Source organism: Chiloscyllium plagiosum, chromosome 21 (genome assembly GCF_004010195.1).
Source record: "Chiloscyllium plagiosum isolate BGI_BamShark_2017 chromosome 21, ASM401019v2, whole genome shotgun sequence".
In the NCBI taxonomy this organism is placed as follows: Eukaryota; Metazoa; Chordata; class Chondrichthyes; order Orectolobiformes; family Hemiscylliidae; genus Chiloscyllium; species Chiloscyllium plagiosum.
Genome location: NC_057730.1, coordinates 35,120,711 through 35,136,604, shown reverse-complemented (window position 1 = coordinate 35,136,604; position 15,894 = coordinate 35,120,711). Strand labels below are relative to the sequence as shown.

The 15,894-nt window shown below is 38.1% G+C and overlaps 1 protein-coding gene across 1 annotated transcript in view; it reads left to right on the top strand.

Annotated features, from left to right (window-relative positions):
* The first annotated feature begins 3,104 nt into the window (after positions 1 to 3,104).
* srebf1 (sterol regulatory element binding transcription factor 1) overlaps positions 3,105 to 15,894 on the top strand; it is a 29,200-nt gene continuing 16,410 nt past the window's right edge. Inside the window, exons 1-7 of the mRNA XM_043711800.1 lie at positions 3,105 to 3,309; positions 4,595 to 4,744; positions 6,666 to 6,884; positions 8,138 to 8,252; positions 8,672 to 8,856; positions 13,485 to 13,683; positions 15,490 to 15,671. Of these exons, the coding sequence (XP_043567735.1) occupies positions 3,154 to 3,309; positions 4,595 to 4,744; positions 6,666 to 6,884; positions 8,138 to 8,252; positions 8,672 to 8,856; positions 13,485 to 13,683; positions 15,490 to 15,671 (1,206 nt within the window). The 5' untranslated portion in view covers positions 3,105 to 3,153. The remainder of the gene's footprint in view (positions 3,310 to 4,594; positions 4,745 to 6,665; positions 6,885 to 8,137; positions 8,253 to 8,671; positions 8,857 to 13,484; positions 13,684 to 15,489; positions 15,672 to 15,894) is intronic.

Here is a 15,894-nt window from a genome sequence, read left to right as displayed (position 1 = left end):
CTTACTTTGCAGAATAGGTATGCAAAACTATTTCACTTAAAGATGGGTAAAGAACTGGGGGCCATCAGTTTAAGATGATTTGGAAAAAGGACCAGTGGGGAAAATAATGCATTAGTAGTGATGATCTGGAACACAATAACAAGTTGCATGAGATGAAAAATATGAGAGAAAGAGTGGAAATGTCTGCTTCATTGAGCTAAGAAAAGCACAATTTGCTGAACAATTTGTTGTATAATTCTGTCCATGCCTTGACTGTGTTTACGATTCAGACTGTATGTACCAGAGTTTTAGAACCTGTCAGCATTGGAAATAAGAGCCTGAGAAGGGAACTTGGCCCCTCAGGTTTGCTGTACTATTCATCTATCATGGCTGATCTTTCATCTTGATATCATTTTCCTTCAGTATCCCATATTCATTGATTTGTTTAATGTTTAGACAAAAAAGACATTTGGGAAAAATACATTGCTTTACCATTTGCATCAGGTCTTCATGAAGGGTCAGAACTGTCAAAGTGGTAACAGACTACTGCAGGTTAAGAGACAATGTTCCGATATACAGATTGTGTTTATAAAATAACTACATTAACTTCGAGTCACAGAATCCCTATGATGTGGAAAGAAGCCATTTGGCCCATTGAGTCTGCACTGACCCTCTGAAGAGCATCTCATTTAGACCCAGTCCCCCCCCCTTTGTCCTCATAACCTTGCTTTTAGCATGGCTAATCCACCTAAACTACAAATCTCTGAACACAATAGGGCAATTTAGCATGGCAAAGCCATCTAGCCTTCACATCTTTGGATTGTGAGAGGAAACCCTGCAGACACAAGGAGTATGTAGCCACACAGAAAGCCCAAGGCAGGAATCAAGCCCATGTCCCTACCAGTGCTAACCACTGAGCCACCGTGCAGCCCTGGAAAAATGGTGGTCAAATATTTAGTTTTGACAAGGTTAAACTCTAAGACAATTGGAAAAAAAAATCTATAAGTAAATAAAAAAGTTTGTGGGAAACTTACTGCATCGTTATGTTGCCTGGGATGGATCTTCCAGTGTTGAAAATTTGCCATTGTTGGCCAACCCATCATTGTTGATTTCAGTCTGTAACTGCTTTTCATTTTGTGATATATTTAATAAATATTAACTTTCAAAGGGAGTATTTACTTGTCGAGGAAACGTGATTTTGCTCTTTTTTTTAGAGAAGTCTATATTTCTGTAAGGCTTTGAATGGAAACATAAATCTTCTCTTTTGACTTTTTTTTCATTAACATGAATGAAAGTGCATTTGGAAGTAAGGTTAATTAAAGTGGCCAGTTTTCCTGTCTGCGAAGAAGGCCCTTAAGTGACTGCTAATTGACCATGTAAGTGTTTTAATTGGCAGCGAGCTGAGAATGTCACCCTTGGACTTTCTGATTTAGAACTTAATTGTTGAGGTGGTGGGAAGTCTGCAAGCATCTCTTTGGGTCTAACATGTGCATTGTATCTTATTGAAGGATGGTGTTCAGGCTGTAGTGTCTCCTGAAGGAGTGTTGCATTTAGTTAACTCATTTTCCTTTTTTTTTTGGGTGCTTTTGAGATTTCTACTTGCAGTAGAATTATAGTTAGGACATTCCATTGTGTAACAGCACACTATGTAAAATAAATGCCCTAAATTTCTCCTATGCAACTTATCATTTTCACAATGTAAAGGATATCTCCTGGTGGCTCAACTGTTTTCTTGTCAACTGTATGGCAGTTTGTTGGGCGAGTGACTTCACAATTCGTGAAGCCATTGTGAAATTGCCATGTGTGTTTTTCATCTCCGCCCTAGCAATAGGTCATTCTGAGGGACCCAGTCCTTTTTTTTTGGTTTGTCAATATGTTTTGCAGCTGCTGACGAGAAAATGACACGAGATGAGCTAGGGTTGATTCTCCCAACTTTAAATGAAATATATAACAGGCTTTATATAATTTTCAAAAAGTGGTAGCTGGCTGGTTTTTCAATGGGACTGGGTCAAAAGTGACTAAGTAATGGTTGGCCTTGGTGATTGATCTTCAGCAGACTACAGGACTTTACATCTTTTTGTAACTAATGTTTTTGGTAGATTGGGGAATTCTTTTGAAATAAGAACTCCGAGACTCCTCAAAGCAGAGAGCTTTCATTTGTTAGCCTTTCACAACTTGAGTATCTTATACTCAATTACATATTTTTGAAATGCAGTCACTGTTGTAGCAAAGAGATTAGTGGCAGTCAATATTATTTAAAAGGAAATGGAGTATATTAGGGGGCTTTTGCAGTACTAGTCAGACCATAGCTGGAATGCTGTGAATAGTTTTAGACACTCTATCCAGTGAAAGATGTACTGGCATTGGAGACAGACCGGAGAAAGTTCACTTGGCTAGTATGGAGGGACTGTGTTACGAGGAGAGGTTGAGTAGATTGGACTTGTTTCTCATTCTTCTTTCAATGAATACAACTTTATTGAAATATATAAAGCAATTGGAGGACTCGACATGGTAGATTCAGAAAGGTTGTTTTTCCCCTTGTGGAAGAGTCTCTCTCTGAATAATCAGAATTTAAGATAGATGAGGAGAAACCTTTTTGTAAGGCTGTGAATTTGTGGAATTCTTTTCCACGGAGGTTTGTTGAGGCTGGGAATTCTTTAAGGGAATTGAGACTTAAGGGGAAAAGGCAGGAAAGTGGAGTTCAGGATTATCAGATCAACCATAAGCCCAGTGAATGCCAGCACAGACTCCATGGGCTAAATGACCTACTTCTGCTTCTATGTCTTATGGTCTTAATTTACACAAAGGCACCAAAAATAGCTGTGTAATAATCTATTTTACTAATAACAGTTGAGGAATTAATGTTGGCTCTGAGAACTCCCAATGCCTGTAACATAAAATCTTTCACAGCCTACTGAGTGAGGTTGAACCTCAATTTAAAATCTTGTGATTGGCAACCCTTTCAAAATGCACTGTATCTCATCACTGCACTGATAATATTTGCTAAAGCTTTTGAGCTTTGCACCAGTGTTCTTCTGATTTACCAATGAAAGTACGATCACTGAGCCAAAATGGCAATCCAAATTAGACATTTCACCCCTGATTTCAGCAGATTATCATAAATTGAAGTTTAATTTTCTTTTGGATTTATTTTGGGCAGCACCAGCACACAGCATGTCTACCCAGCAGCTGCAGAGTCTGGCAATTCCACAGCAGATGCAGCCCATGACCATTCAGACCCAGGTCCAGAATATTTCTGCCCAGCACCTTTTAACAACTGCAACAGCTAGTTCTACTCCAACTGTCGCTTCACAGTTCCACCAAGTACCAGTAAGTAATTTCATTTTTTTAAATTCAAAAATAAAAATCCTGAGGGAATGAGTGTGTATTGGAGCAGAAAGCTTTGTAGTTCTCAGATACAGATTCTGATTTCTGACTTAATATTATATTCAGAAGTGTAAAACAAAATGAATTGAAAATACCATTTTGTATGTCTATTCCTGGTTAAACACCTGAGGGTTGTTGCAGAACTTATTGCATTTCTTAGTTTCTTAGTGTTGATCTCATTCACCTCTTCGTTCACCCTCTGTATTTTACAATGTATGTCGCCTTATTCAACTCCAGCTTAATTGACATTGAAGGATCTTTCTTTTGATGTGCTTCTGATCATAGTACTTTTGTTGTAGTAAATTAAAGTGTACTGGCATTATTTGAGTGCACAATTTAGGGTATCTGCAAGGTGACATAAGCACACATAAGCACAGGGCATGGTTACAGGAATGGCTGACAGTTTATCTTGCATGAATTTGCTGAAAATACTGAAAGGAATATTGTGTAAAAGCTGGATTGTGAGTTGAGCCAAGTTTCCAAAATAGCAAGTGAAGAAACTAAACTCTGAAATCATGTTATTAAACCCACAAATAAAATTTGTTGTTTGGCTATAATTCACATTTTGATAAGCAGTTCATTCTCAATTCAGTAAGTAAATTATGATAACTTCAGAAAAAAAACCAAAGGCTTTTGCAACAGGCTGTACATCTGAGAGGATAGATATTGGGCGAAGGATTTGTGCAGATAGTTGTTAACTGTTATGCCAAGCTGGAGACTGATGAAGCAACTGAGGACTTTTTGTTTGTTCAAAGGAACTGAAGCATATTGAAAAGGGAGATCTGAAGTTGCTGATCTTAGGCTAATTGTAACTCCCCTATAATTACACTGAGTTCCTCTGAACAAGGGAGGAGAAAATCGGTAACATTTTCTACTGGATCATCGTCCATGTGGACCTTCACTGATGACAGGATTGAGTCAATTCCATCACCAAATAACCTGAACACAAAGGAAGATTTGCTATTTAATGATATACAGGATGACATTCCAGGCTTGTGAAATGCATCTTGAGGTGATGTGTAGGATAGAAACTTGGTTTAAAAAATTACTCTCAAAAATGTAGAACTTTTTTTTTACACTTTCTTCATGCACTGTCAAACTACTTGACTGATATGTAATGAATCATAGAACACAACTTGGAGAAATAAGACAGAAAATGATATAAGGATTTTGCAGAAATATACAGATGTGGGTTTGTCTTGATCTTTCTATTTGTATTCTTCTGCAGGTACTTTTGCAACCCCAGTTCATTAAGGCTGATTCATTGCTGCTCACAGCACTGAAGCCAGATGGAAGTACTGTTGTAACGTCAGTAAAGTCTCCTGCTATATCAACTCTAGCAAGTAGCACATCTCAAACTACATCTCTTCAAATGCCGGTGGGTAAATTCATATAGTGCGGAAGCGGCACGTTGACTTTGTGCCACCAAAACCAAGCAAAATCTACACTAGTCCCACTTTGCACACTTGGCCAATAGCCTTAAATGTTATAACATTTCAGCTTTCATCCAAATACCTTTGTATTTATTTGATGTTACCTACCTCTACCACCTTCTCAGTACAATTCTAGACTCCTATCATTCTCTGGTTGAAAATATTTTTCTCTACTCCCCTCTAAACCTCCGACCTCTCACCGTAAAAGTGTGCCTCTTGTTATTGACCCTTGAAATAAGGGAAACAGCTGTTTTGTATTCATCCTGTCCTTGCATCTCGATCTTATACACCTCTACCTGCACCCTCCTCAATCTTCCCTGCTCCAAAGCAAACAACTCAAGTTTATTCTGCCTTTCATAGCAAAAGTGCTACATCCCAGACAACCTCCTTATGAATCTCCTCTGCACTCCCTCCAGTGCAACACATCCTTCCCTTCGGTGCAGTGACCAGACTGCCCACAACACTCCAGCTGTGCCCTTATCAAAGTTCTGTACATCACCAACATAACCACTCTGTCCTTGTAATCTACGCCTTTACTGATAAAGGCAAGTGTCTCATGTCCCACCATAATTACTGTGTTAATCTGCCCTGCTATCTCCAGGGATTTATGGACAAGCACCCACAGATTCCTCTGTTCCAATGAGCTGTCAATATCATTGAAGAAAGAAATAGTTTTCGTGGATTTTTCTAGTTAAAGTAGATGAGCTACAAATCTTTAATCCCTTTGAATTCTTCCATGTAAATGATGAGCATTTCAAAATGAATCAATAAGTATGCATTAAAGGCTTTGAACATCTTGAATAAGAACTCTGCCTTGCATTCCCTTGCAGCTATTTGTCACTGCTAACATATGTTGGGAAATTAAATCATTGCTTTTGAAATTGCTGTTCTGGTATTCTGTTGTTTGTGGAGACTTTCTTCCATTTGTAAATGAAAGTAATGCTGTATAATTGTGCAAAGAGCAAATCACAACTGAACATTTCCTAAAAAGTAAAGAGAGAAAACCACTTGTTTCTTGATGGGGAATCTTTGAAGCTGCCCTGGAAGAAAGTAACAATGCAGTTGAGAAGCTGAAGAAATATTTGATGACCAGAATAATGAGGCTTTGCCTGGTCTGTTAGTCTATTTAGATCACAACTTCCCGCTCATGACAGCAATGGTCTTAAAAAGAAATTAGCTACTAAAATATTGCAGAGTTCTAGACTATGCTGCCAGTGGGCAACATCCCAACAGGTGCACCTGCATTTTTTTTAAATTGAGGAAGCTGCATGATTGACCTAAACTTGTAGTGCTCCACACTGCTTCAAGTTTAAGTTGATTTCAGAAGAATACACTTGATGTCATGTTTAGGAGGTGCAAGAAGACCAAATGGCTTTTATTTAACAACCTTTTTATACACATATATTCAATTATTTCTTCCTGCTGCTAGTTATTCATGAGTGAATTTCAGCAGGTGATTCAACTTTTTCAGCTTATCATGCCCAAACCTGATCCTGTGTAAACTTTACACCCATTGCAGTCAATGGGGCCTCAGCAACTAGGGGAGGTATCTTGGCACACCTGTTCCCTATCTCCCCAACTCAGATGCTCAGGCTAGGTACAGCACTCTGCTGTTACCGGAGTTGAGTTTGGCTAATACCAGAAATTAAGCCATGTTTTTCCTGGTTTCAGTGAATTGCTACTGATCATACCCACTTGTTGAGTCTAACAAGCAAGGAGAGCTCCGATCAGAGGAGCATTAATGTATTTTTATGTTTCAGTAATATATGCAATTTTTAAAAAGCTAATCCTGATTTCAAACAAATATTAATGTGAATTTGTTTTCATTATTGTCCTGAGCTTGTTTATAAATTTTTATATTCTCAGACTCTGGTCAGTGGAAATACTATTTTGACGACCGTCCCTCTGATGGTAGATGCGGACAAACTTCCAATTAATCGTATGCCAACAAATGGCAAACCTTGCAATGCACCAAACAAGGGGGAGAAACGCACTGCACATAATGCTATTGAGAAACGTTACAGGTCATCCATCAATGACAAGATTGTGGAGCTGAAAGATCTCATTGTCGGCACTGAAAGCAAGGTAGAGTTGCTACTAAACTAAAAATGTGTCCATGAAAAAAATGTTCATACTTGATTAATTGGCTGTTTTTGTGATACTTTTTTTTAAAAGAAGAGAAAATTTTCTTGGTGCCTTGTTAGATAAATTCATTGCCAGATTATAGTCTAAGTGGTAGTATCAGTACCCTGGAGGCAGGAGGCTTGAGAACAAGTCTCACCTGTTCCAGAAGTGTATAATAACATCTGAACAGGTTTTCAAAAAAAAATCTAATCCATATAATCTAAGTCAAATTCTTGGATTGTGTGGAGTCAGTTGCAATTGGACAATCCTTTGGTTTGAATGTAGAAAGATAGACTCTTGTTTCCACTTCTAATCATTATTTCCTGATGCATGCTGGACAATGTGTATTTGAATGTAGATATTTTTAATCAACCCGTTCACACGTGTAATGACACACCTCTGGAGCAGGTGGGACTTGAACCTGATCACCCTGGTCCAGAGGTAGGGACATTGTCTCTGTGCCACAAAAGCCCTACAGTAAATTTGGAGCTTAGATGCACCTCAGCTGCATTCCATCTTTACTCCGCTAGTCGCCTTGGACAACTCTGTAAATTATCAGAGTAATACTGATACTGCTGAATGAGGAATGGAATTGTGCAGTTGGGCAAGCAATCTAGAGCTTGAAGAGAGAGAGAGTAAAATGAAAAAAAAAAGTCTTGTTTTTTTCATCTTGCTGTACCTCCCCTTCCAAACCAAAACATGTTTCCAAACCTGAGTAAAAGCACCACAATGTAAGTTTGGTTCCATTATTGTCCTGAGTTTGTTTATAAAGTTTTGTATTCTTCAGACTTTGGCTGGCAGAAATACTATGTTAACAACTATCCCTCCGATGGTAGGTGTAGACAAACCTCCCATTAATTGTATGCCAGCAAGTGGCAAACCTTCCAATGCACCAAACAAAGGGGAGAAACGCATGGCACATAACGTTATTGAGAAACGTTACAGGTCATCCATTGATGACTAGATTGTGGAGCTGAAAGATCTCATTGACAGCTCCTTCTCCATTAATGCTGCTAATACCTATTTGGTAATAGTTTGAGTCAATGTTTGATCTAAGATTTCTTCCCTTGTAGGGAAGCTTTTAACAAACTACTTAGTATTAGAACCTCCATTGTTGTAACAATGCATCTTAAGAAGCTGTGTCTTCACCACAATGTGAAAGTAAATTTATGACACTTTGAAAACATTTTTGTTTTCTTTCATTGCCTGGACAGTTGAACAAATCAGCAATATTGAGGAAAGCTGTTGATTATATCCGCTTTTTGCAACAAGCCAATCAGAAGTTGAAACAAGAGAACATGGTATTGAAAATGGCTGCACAGAAAAACCGTAAGTGTTCTTGTGTTGTATGTACTTTCAGATGGGTAGGGATAGGTGTATCTAGAATTTTAGCAAGTTATTGTCAATTAATGCAAAGAGAATATACCTGTTTTTAATTTGGTGTTGTTTAAGGGCTCTGACCTGTGCACATTGGTCATGATTCATATTTGCAAATGTTCTCATACACGAAGTGTTCTCCTTCTCCTTTCTCTGGGCTTAGGACAACATAGGGGTTAGCTGGCATACACGTGTATTTTGTTTGAACTAGGAGTAGGCGGAGGCTTCATGGGCCATTCATTACATACATTGCATCTGTTTGTGGCCTCAATTACATTTCCCTTTGGGGAATAGTGTTTGACTTTGTAGTTGTATACTTCAGATATCTTTATTAGAAATGAGACCCATTTTTATCATGTGTTTAACTTCAGAATCTCTGAAAGATCTTGTGGCTTCCAGTGGGATAAATCTGGATGCAACGCCAAATGGATTCAAACAGGATCCTGACCTGCTCACACCACCACCATCTGATGTTGGCTCACCACCTCAAAACAGCCCATTCTCTGTGAGCAGCAGTGACTCTGAACCAGACAGCCTGTTTTTTGATGATACTAAGGTACATTTGATTTTTGTCACAAGGCTATGGGCTGAATTTTCCCATGTGGCATTAAAGCGTGTTTTGTGTTTCCCTGGTTCACCAAGGCCTGAGAGGATTTTCTGTCACAATCTTTCACCTCTTTAATTATGCACTTGAGATTTTGGACGCATATCTTGGGCAGGGAGGCAGAAGTGCTCATTGCTGGTGAGATCTTCTGGCTTCTACACTTCTGTTGCCCTATTTAAAGCCCAGCCTCAGATACTGCGAGCCTGGAAATATCTCTTTAGCTGCAATGCTTGACTCTGCAAATATCCTTGAAAAGGGAAGGTAGGCTATCTCCCAGCTTCCAAGACCGATTTGGAGGTTCTAACTGATCACCAAAGGGGAGTGACCATGCCACAAACTCAGTCAGCTTGGACAAGAATTGCAGCACAAGTGAGAGCAGTGTTCTGCATCGAAAAGAGGGTAAGTGCCACCATATTCTCTCCATTATCTCCCTCTCACCGGGCCAGCATTCAGTCTAGCTCTAGCCACATCTCCTTAAGGCTCAGTATTGCATGTTTCATGTTCACTGAAGGGCTCAACCACTACATTGTCCAAAACTTCTCATGCCTTGGTGAGTCTCTTCTGCTCAGTCTTGGGGGACATGTTACCATTGATCTGTAATGCTCAACCTGCATGCACTTGATTGGAGGAGTGACTGGCCAACCGCCTGAAGTGTAATTGGATGAGCCTTTGACTGGTATGGTGGTATCTTCTGACTGATTTGTTCCCCTGCATCTCACTAAGGAATCTTTCCCTATGATCTTCTCAACGTCATTTCCTTGAAGCTCATGCAATGTTTGTGCCAGGTAAGCTATAATTGCATACTTTGTGTGTGTGATATAGCACACTGCCACACAGTGACATGACCCCCCACCTCCCCATCAGCTGATAGATTGACTGTTCCATGCTCCCCATTGTCATGTGCTGCTAGCTTCTCCCTCTGCTGAACCACAAAGGCTGACAGTCTATAACTCTGTTTGCTAAAGTCAGTGTGCACTAAGAAAGCGTTGGAAAGCAGACAGAGACTGGCAACCTCTGAGTGAGTGCTAAGAAATAATGTTGAGAGCCATAAAATGCATGTTCATGTCAGCACAAAACACCCTTTGTGGATGCATGACTGTCCCAGCTTGCAAAACTCCATTATATGTTATTTTCACATTCTTAATTCAGACAAAAGCATTGACATCCAATTTTCTTTCTTCCCTAATTTTCTAGATTTCTGTTTTCTCTATTTTACTTTACTACTTATCCCATTGGTTGCTGGACATGAGTTTTATGGGTGGTGATTATCCTTTAGTACCATGGCCAAGCATTCATTGTTTATCACTGAGACTTGCCAGTTAGTATTGATAAGCTGCTTGAATTGCAAACGTGCATATGAACCAGGAGCAGAAGTAGGCCATTCAGCCTTTTGAGCCTTCTTCACCATTTGGTGAGATCGTAGCTCATCTGATTGTAGTTTCATTCCTGTTTCATGCCTGTTGCTGATGACCTTTTCATCCCCTGGCTTAAGCAGAATCTATTTACTTGTGCCTTAAAAATATTCAAGCACTCTGCTTCCACCATCTTCTCAGGTGTTCCAAAGACCCTTTGAGAACAAAAATTTTGCCTTATCCATGTTTTAATTTGACAAATTTTGATTTCTAAGCTGTGACCCCTAGTTCTAGCTTCTTATATAAGAGGAAACATCCTTGACAAATTGACCCTGAGAACACCCCTTATGATTTTTTTTTTGAAATTGCAACCACGTCACCTCTTAGTCTTCTAAACTCCAGCAGATACTAACCTAGCCTGTTCAACCTTTCCTCATAAGACAGTCCAGTAATTCCACATACTACTCTGGTAAATCTCTACTTCATGAAATATGTTTGTATCTATCCTTAAATAAGATGACCAGTATTGTGCATCAGTGTACTGTGTATCTGTCCTTAAGTCAGGTGACCCAGTACTCTGAATACAGTCTCAGCAGTGCTCTGTGTAATAGAAGCATAACTCCTTACTTTTGTATTCAATTCCTCTTGTGATAAGTAACATTCCATTAGTCTTCGTAATTATTTGTTGTACCTGCATTCTAAAGATTTGAGTCATGCAATAAGTCCAGATCCCTCTGAATATCTGAGCTCTGCAATCTCTCTCCATTTAGTTTTTTTTTATTCATCCTGCCAAAAGGACAATTTCATATTTTCCCACATTGTATTCTATTTGCCGCTCACTTTAACTTTCTATATCTCTTTGTAAACTTATGTCCTATTCACAACTTATTTTTCTACCTTTCTTTGTGTCATCAGCAAACTCAGTGACCACATCTTTGAAACCTTATATCTAAATGATTTTAAAAATTGTAACATGAGGTGTGATCATCTTGCCAAGCTGAAAAAGATCCATTTATACCTACCCTCTGTTTCCTGTTAGCAACCCAATGTTTTGTCCACTCCAGTATGCTACCGATTACGTTGTGAGTTCTTATTTTCCACAAATGTGAGATATCAGTAGCTGACCTGGAATAGTGCACAGCCACAGAAGACCATGTAACCCATTTGAGACTTCCTTCACCACATTGTTATTCATAGTAACTACTTTTTTTTTCCACTTCTCTCTATAGTTACTTGCTTATTATTTCCCAAGTAGGTAGTTCCCATTTACAGACCTCGATTGGTAAAATCATTAGAAACATGGGCCTATGTAGTCCACTTTCTCTCAACCGTACCTGTGTAATACTTTTTCCGCTGGAATTAATGTATTATGATCAGAAGCAGGAATTGGCTTGCATATGTGTTTTTTTATCTTAGGCTTAGAAGGGCAGAGGGCAGTTGCTATTCTGCAATGTCCCAGCTGAAATCGGCTGATGCACCACTGGTGGTGGATTGACACTTTCTTTGTTTTGAAGTTAATTACTTATGCTGTTAACCCTCTCTAGGTGTTGTCCAATCAAGAGTTCTGTATGAACTTTAGCTTTAGAAGTTACTTTGTGGAGTGAATTTGTATATTTTTGTTCTCTCTGCATCTGGCAGCTTGTCCAACACCTTGACTAACAGAAAGAAAAGCTTGCCAATTCCTCCTGAAGAATCCCAAGTACTCATATAAAACATTGAGATCATGCTGTTATAATTTAAGGGAGAGGGGCTAGAGTTGTTTCTATTTAATCCGCTGTGCTACAGTGTTTCTCTGAAGAAGTTTTAACTTAGTTTGATAGAAGCATTTTGATTTCTGAATCAGAAGTTTGTTCTTGTCCCATGGCAAGATTTGGTCATGTGCTCTGTTGACAATGAGAACTGTCAATGGTGCTGCATTCTTGGAATTACGTCTTCGCACATGAGAAACTAAACCAAGGTTTTCCTTGTGTCCCTGATTTGAGTGGAACATAAATGATCTCAACACTTTTTGAAGAAAAGCAAAAAAATTCTGACCAACCTTTATCCCTTAACCAATGCAGTCAAAAGGAAATTGTTGTTTGGTAGTAAAGAATGGTAACCTTGTCAAAAAGGAAGATAAATGTTTAAAATTTGGCATTTAAGCAAATCAGCAATTCATACGAGAGGAGAAAAAGGTGCTGAATGATTAGCATGTCCAGTTGATTGCTTTTTCCATGACACAAATCAACCAATGTAGGCTTGTTATGCTTCTGGGAATTCAGAAGACGGCGCAGGGCTTGAACATGTTCCTTTTGGAATATGGAAATTAACTTGTGATTCATCTCATTGACATTTCTGGGACTCTATAGCAATGACTATACTTCAAAAGTAATTTATAGGTTATGAAACACCTGGAGATGAGCAAGGTGTGGTATAAATGCATGTTCCCCATTTTCTTGTTATACAAGTTGTGCTCTCGTTATTGACCAGGTTTATAGAGGCAAGACAAAGACAATTGGAAGATTAATGAGTTCTCAACTCTGATCTAATTTGAAAGCAGAAAGTTTGAGAGCAAACCAACTGCAAACAGTAGTGAATATTGTAACTTGAACCTTTTGTTTGGATACTGGGTGTTTCTTGCGGCATTATTTAGTCATAATGATAAATTGTATAAACACTTCATTAACATATTCAGGTGCTGTCAGAAGAATGACTAACTTTCTTTCTAAAGACAAGAAATGTTAATTGTTTTGAATAAATTTAACTCACCAAGCTATGGTTTATGCATAACATCAAAATATATTTCTGACCAGCTTGAACATTTTCATCATGATATTCAAGTGTTAGTGGGAAGATACTTGAATCACTTAGTGCTTTTTAAGAGATGTTTTGTTGAACATTAATGAGAATGGGGTTGTTCAGAATATTGTCTATGGAGGCCAGAAGACCTGGGCTAAATAATAAAGATGCATATTATTTCTGACATTTGCTTGATAACATTTAGAAATTTGGGACTACTTGCTTCCAAGATTATAAATTGATTTTGTAGAGTTCATGACCGTGTGAATTTAACAGGGTCTGTGGAAAATGGAAACGTAATAACTTGCAAGGTCGTTTCTTGTTCTGTATATTCTTATATCTTTTTTTGTTCTGAATATTCTTATCTTGGAAAACTATTGTGTGAGTGCATTTGAACAGTAGGATGGTCTTATTGGCATTTAAACTGATGGTACGTTCTATTGACTCTAGGTCTCCGTTAAACAAGAACAGACGCTACCAACTAATGTTGGTATGTTGGATCGATCCAGGATGGTGCTATGTACCTTTGTGTTCCTTTGCCTCTCCTTTAACCCTCTTGCATTCTTGATGGGTGGGACGGACATCAGTTCTGTGGGAGGCCAAGAATATCATGGTGCAGGCAGAAACATATTAGGCCTTTCTATAGAAGGTAGGAACCTGAATATTAAAAAAGAATCAGTGAAAATATGTAAGAACACATTCCAAGGATTTATATTTCTTCACACTCTAAGTTTGCATGTAGAAAATGGCCAAATAAAACACTAGAGTACTGGCAAAAACTGGTCTAAATACCAACCAGAGAAGGGAAACAGTTTAAGAGCTGGTGTTCTCATTTGTATTTGTGTATATATAATTAAATTGCAATTTCATTTTTATGAAATCTTTTTTTCTGTGATATTTATTATATACCCGAGAGCAAACAGAGAAGTAAATATGATATAAGAGTACTTCGTTGCAATTAATCTGAGATTAATTAATGGGATTCATCCTAAAAAGTAAACTTCCTGTACTGAAGATACACCCAGCTGAGATTTTATTAAACACAAATGGGAAACCAAGGAATATGAGACCAATATGCTAGGAAAATAGTTGGAAAATAAGATGAATAGAACCAGTGAGAACCATGTAAGACTGCAGAGGTTTTTTAAGGGATCAAGGAGAGCATTTGGTGATCAGATAGTAACCAGATTTTGCTGAAGTCTCACTTTTGGTAAACAGGATATACTGTCTCCACAGCATTCATCCAAGCTGTAGCTTGGAGTAAATTATTACAATTATATTTTCTCAAGATTAGTTGAGAAATGTTAATTCAGACCATTTTGTACAAACTAATATACTTGCTTCAGATGTATCTCCATCAAAATAAAGAGTCATTGTAGGTAGTGTTGGAAAAACTTATTTTTCATAGACGAATTGCTCCATCTGAGGTCCATCATGAACAGGCTGGTTCAAGAAAAAAGAAACCAATCGATAAACTCCATTTAGGCTGATAGCTTGTTTCTCTGCTATATATTCGAATATAAAGGATGTAATTCTTGTTACTTGCTTGGCTTGAGGCCTCAGGCCAAGAGGCATAGACACACAGTCTGCTGTTAGGCGCTGTAACTTTCTACGGGCAATATGGTGTTGGGCACCATTTAGCCCTGACACTGCCCTCTCTTGTCTTGCTATATCTCCCTTCCTGGACATTCCGCTTCAGGTCAGGAGGAACTTCTCCGCGTGCAGTTCAAACCTGTGTCAGTCTGTGTTGCTAAACATAGTGTTTTAATACTAAACATAATTTATTATCTCATAAAATTAAAAGCTCTAGAATGGGCTTGATTTGTGCTTCTAGTATAACAAGTAAAATTCATTTCACTTGCTAAAAAAGACAAAGATAAACTGGTATCATAGCTGGTTTAAATTTAAATGCCTAAGTTAGCACTGTTCAGGTCCTTGTTAATATACTTATGTAGACGTCCAATAGGTTGTTATTGAAAACAATAGTTTTAAGTCATGTCACATTATCTTCTGCATCCTGATGTATGTACACCAGTGTTTAATAATACATCTTCTCTGTTTGCCACAAGACAGTTAAAAAGACTAGATTTATGTATTTTGAAAATTCAATTTTCTGTAATTGCTGACTTAAATTAATCAAATACACCCTCTGTAACAATGCTATTAGTATGTTGTCTCTGGCAGACAGCAGGAATTGTTTTGTAAGGTGGAGAATGTGTGAAAATGGATAAATATTAAGTATTTTGTCTTTAACCTTTGTGCAAGGAGTTAAGAAACACTCGTGCAGGTTTTAAGTACATAATGGAATATGTTCTACTTTATCAAAGTTTGTGTTGCCTAATGAAGCTGTGTTTTTTTTTTAAAGATTCAGTGACACTAAGTTACTGATCTTGGAAATAACCCCACTGCTCAATAAGTAAAATGTGTTCTTTTTTTACTATTTTATTTCTGATAGATTCCTCCAGCTGGTTTTCTTGGATCTGGCCAACGTTGATCCTCTGGTTAATTAATGGGATAATTGTTCTGCTTGTATTTGCTAAAATCTTTGTCTATGGTGAGCCTGTTACTAGGCTGCATTCTGAATCATCTGTCCTTTTCTGGAGGCATCGTAAGCAGGCTGATCTGGACCTGGCAAGGGTAGGAATGATTTATTTTTGATAATTTAAAAGTTTCGGTCTGATTTGCCTTTTTATTGATGAAAAGAGTTGAAGCAAGTACAGGTTTAGCATTCACTGAGTACTTCTACTCCACATAGAGATAATTCCGCTATATCCCCTTTACTTTATTCAGTTGTTGGCCTTGCTCCTGCATATAAATTTATCATTGCTGAACTGTTACCAGTGATATATTCTGCAAAGAA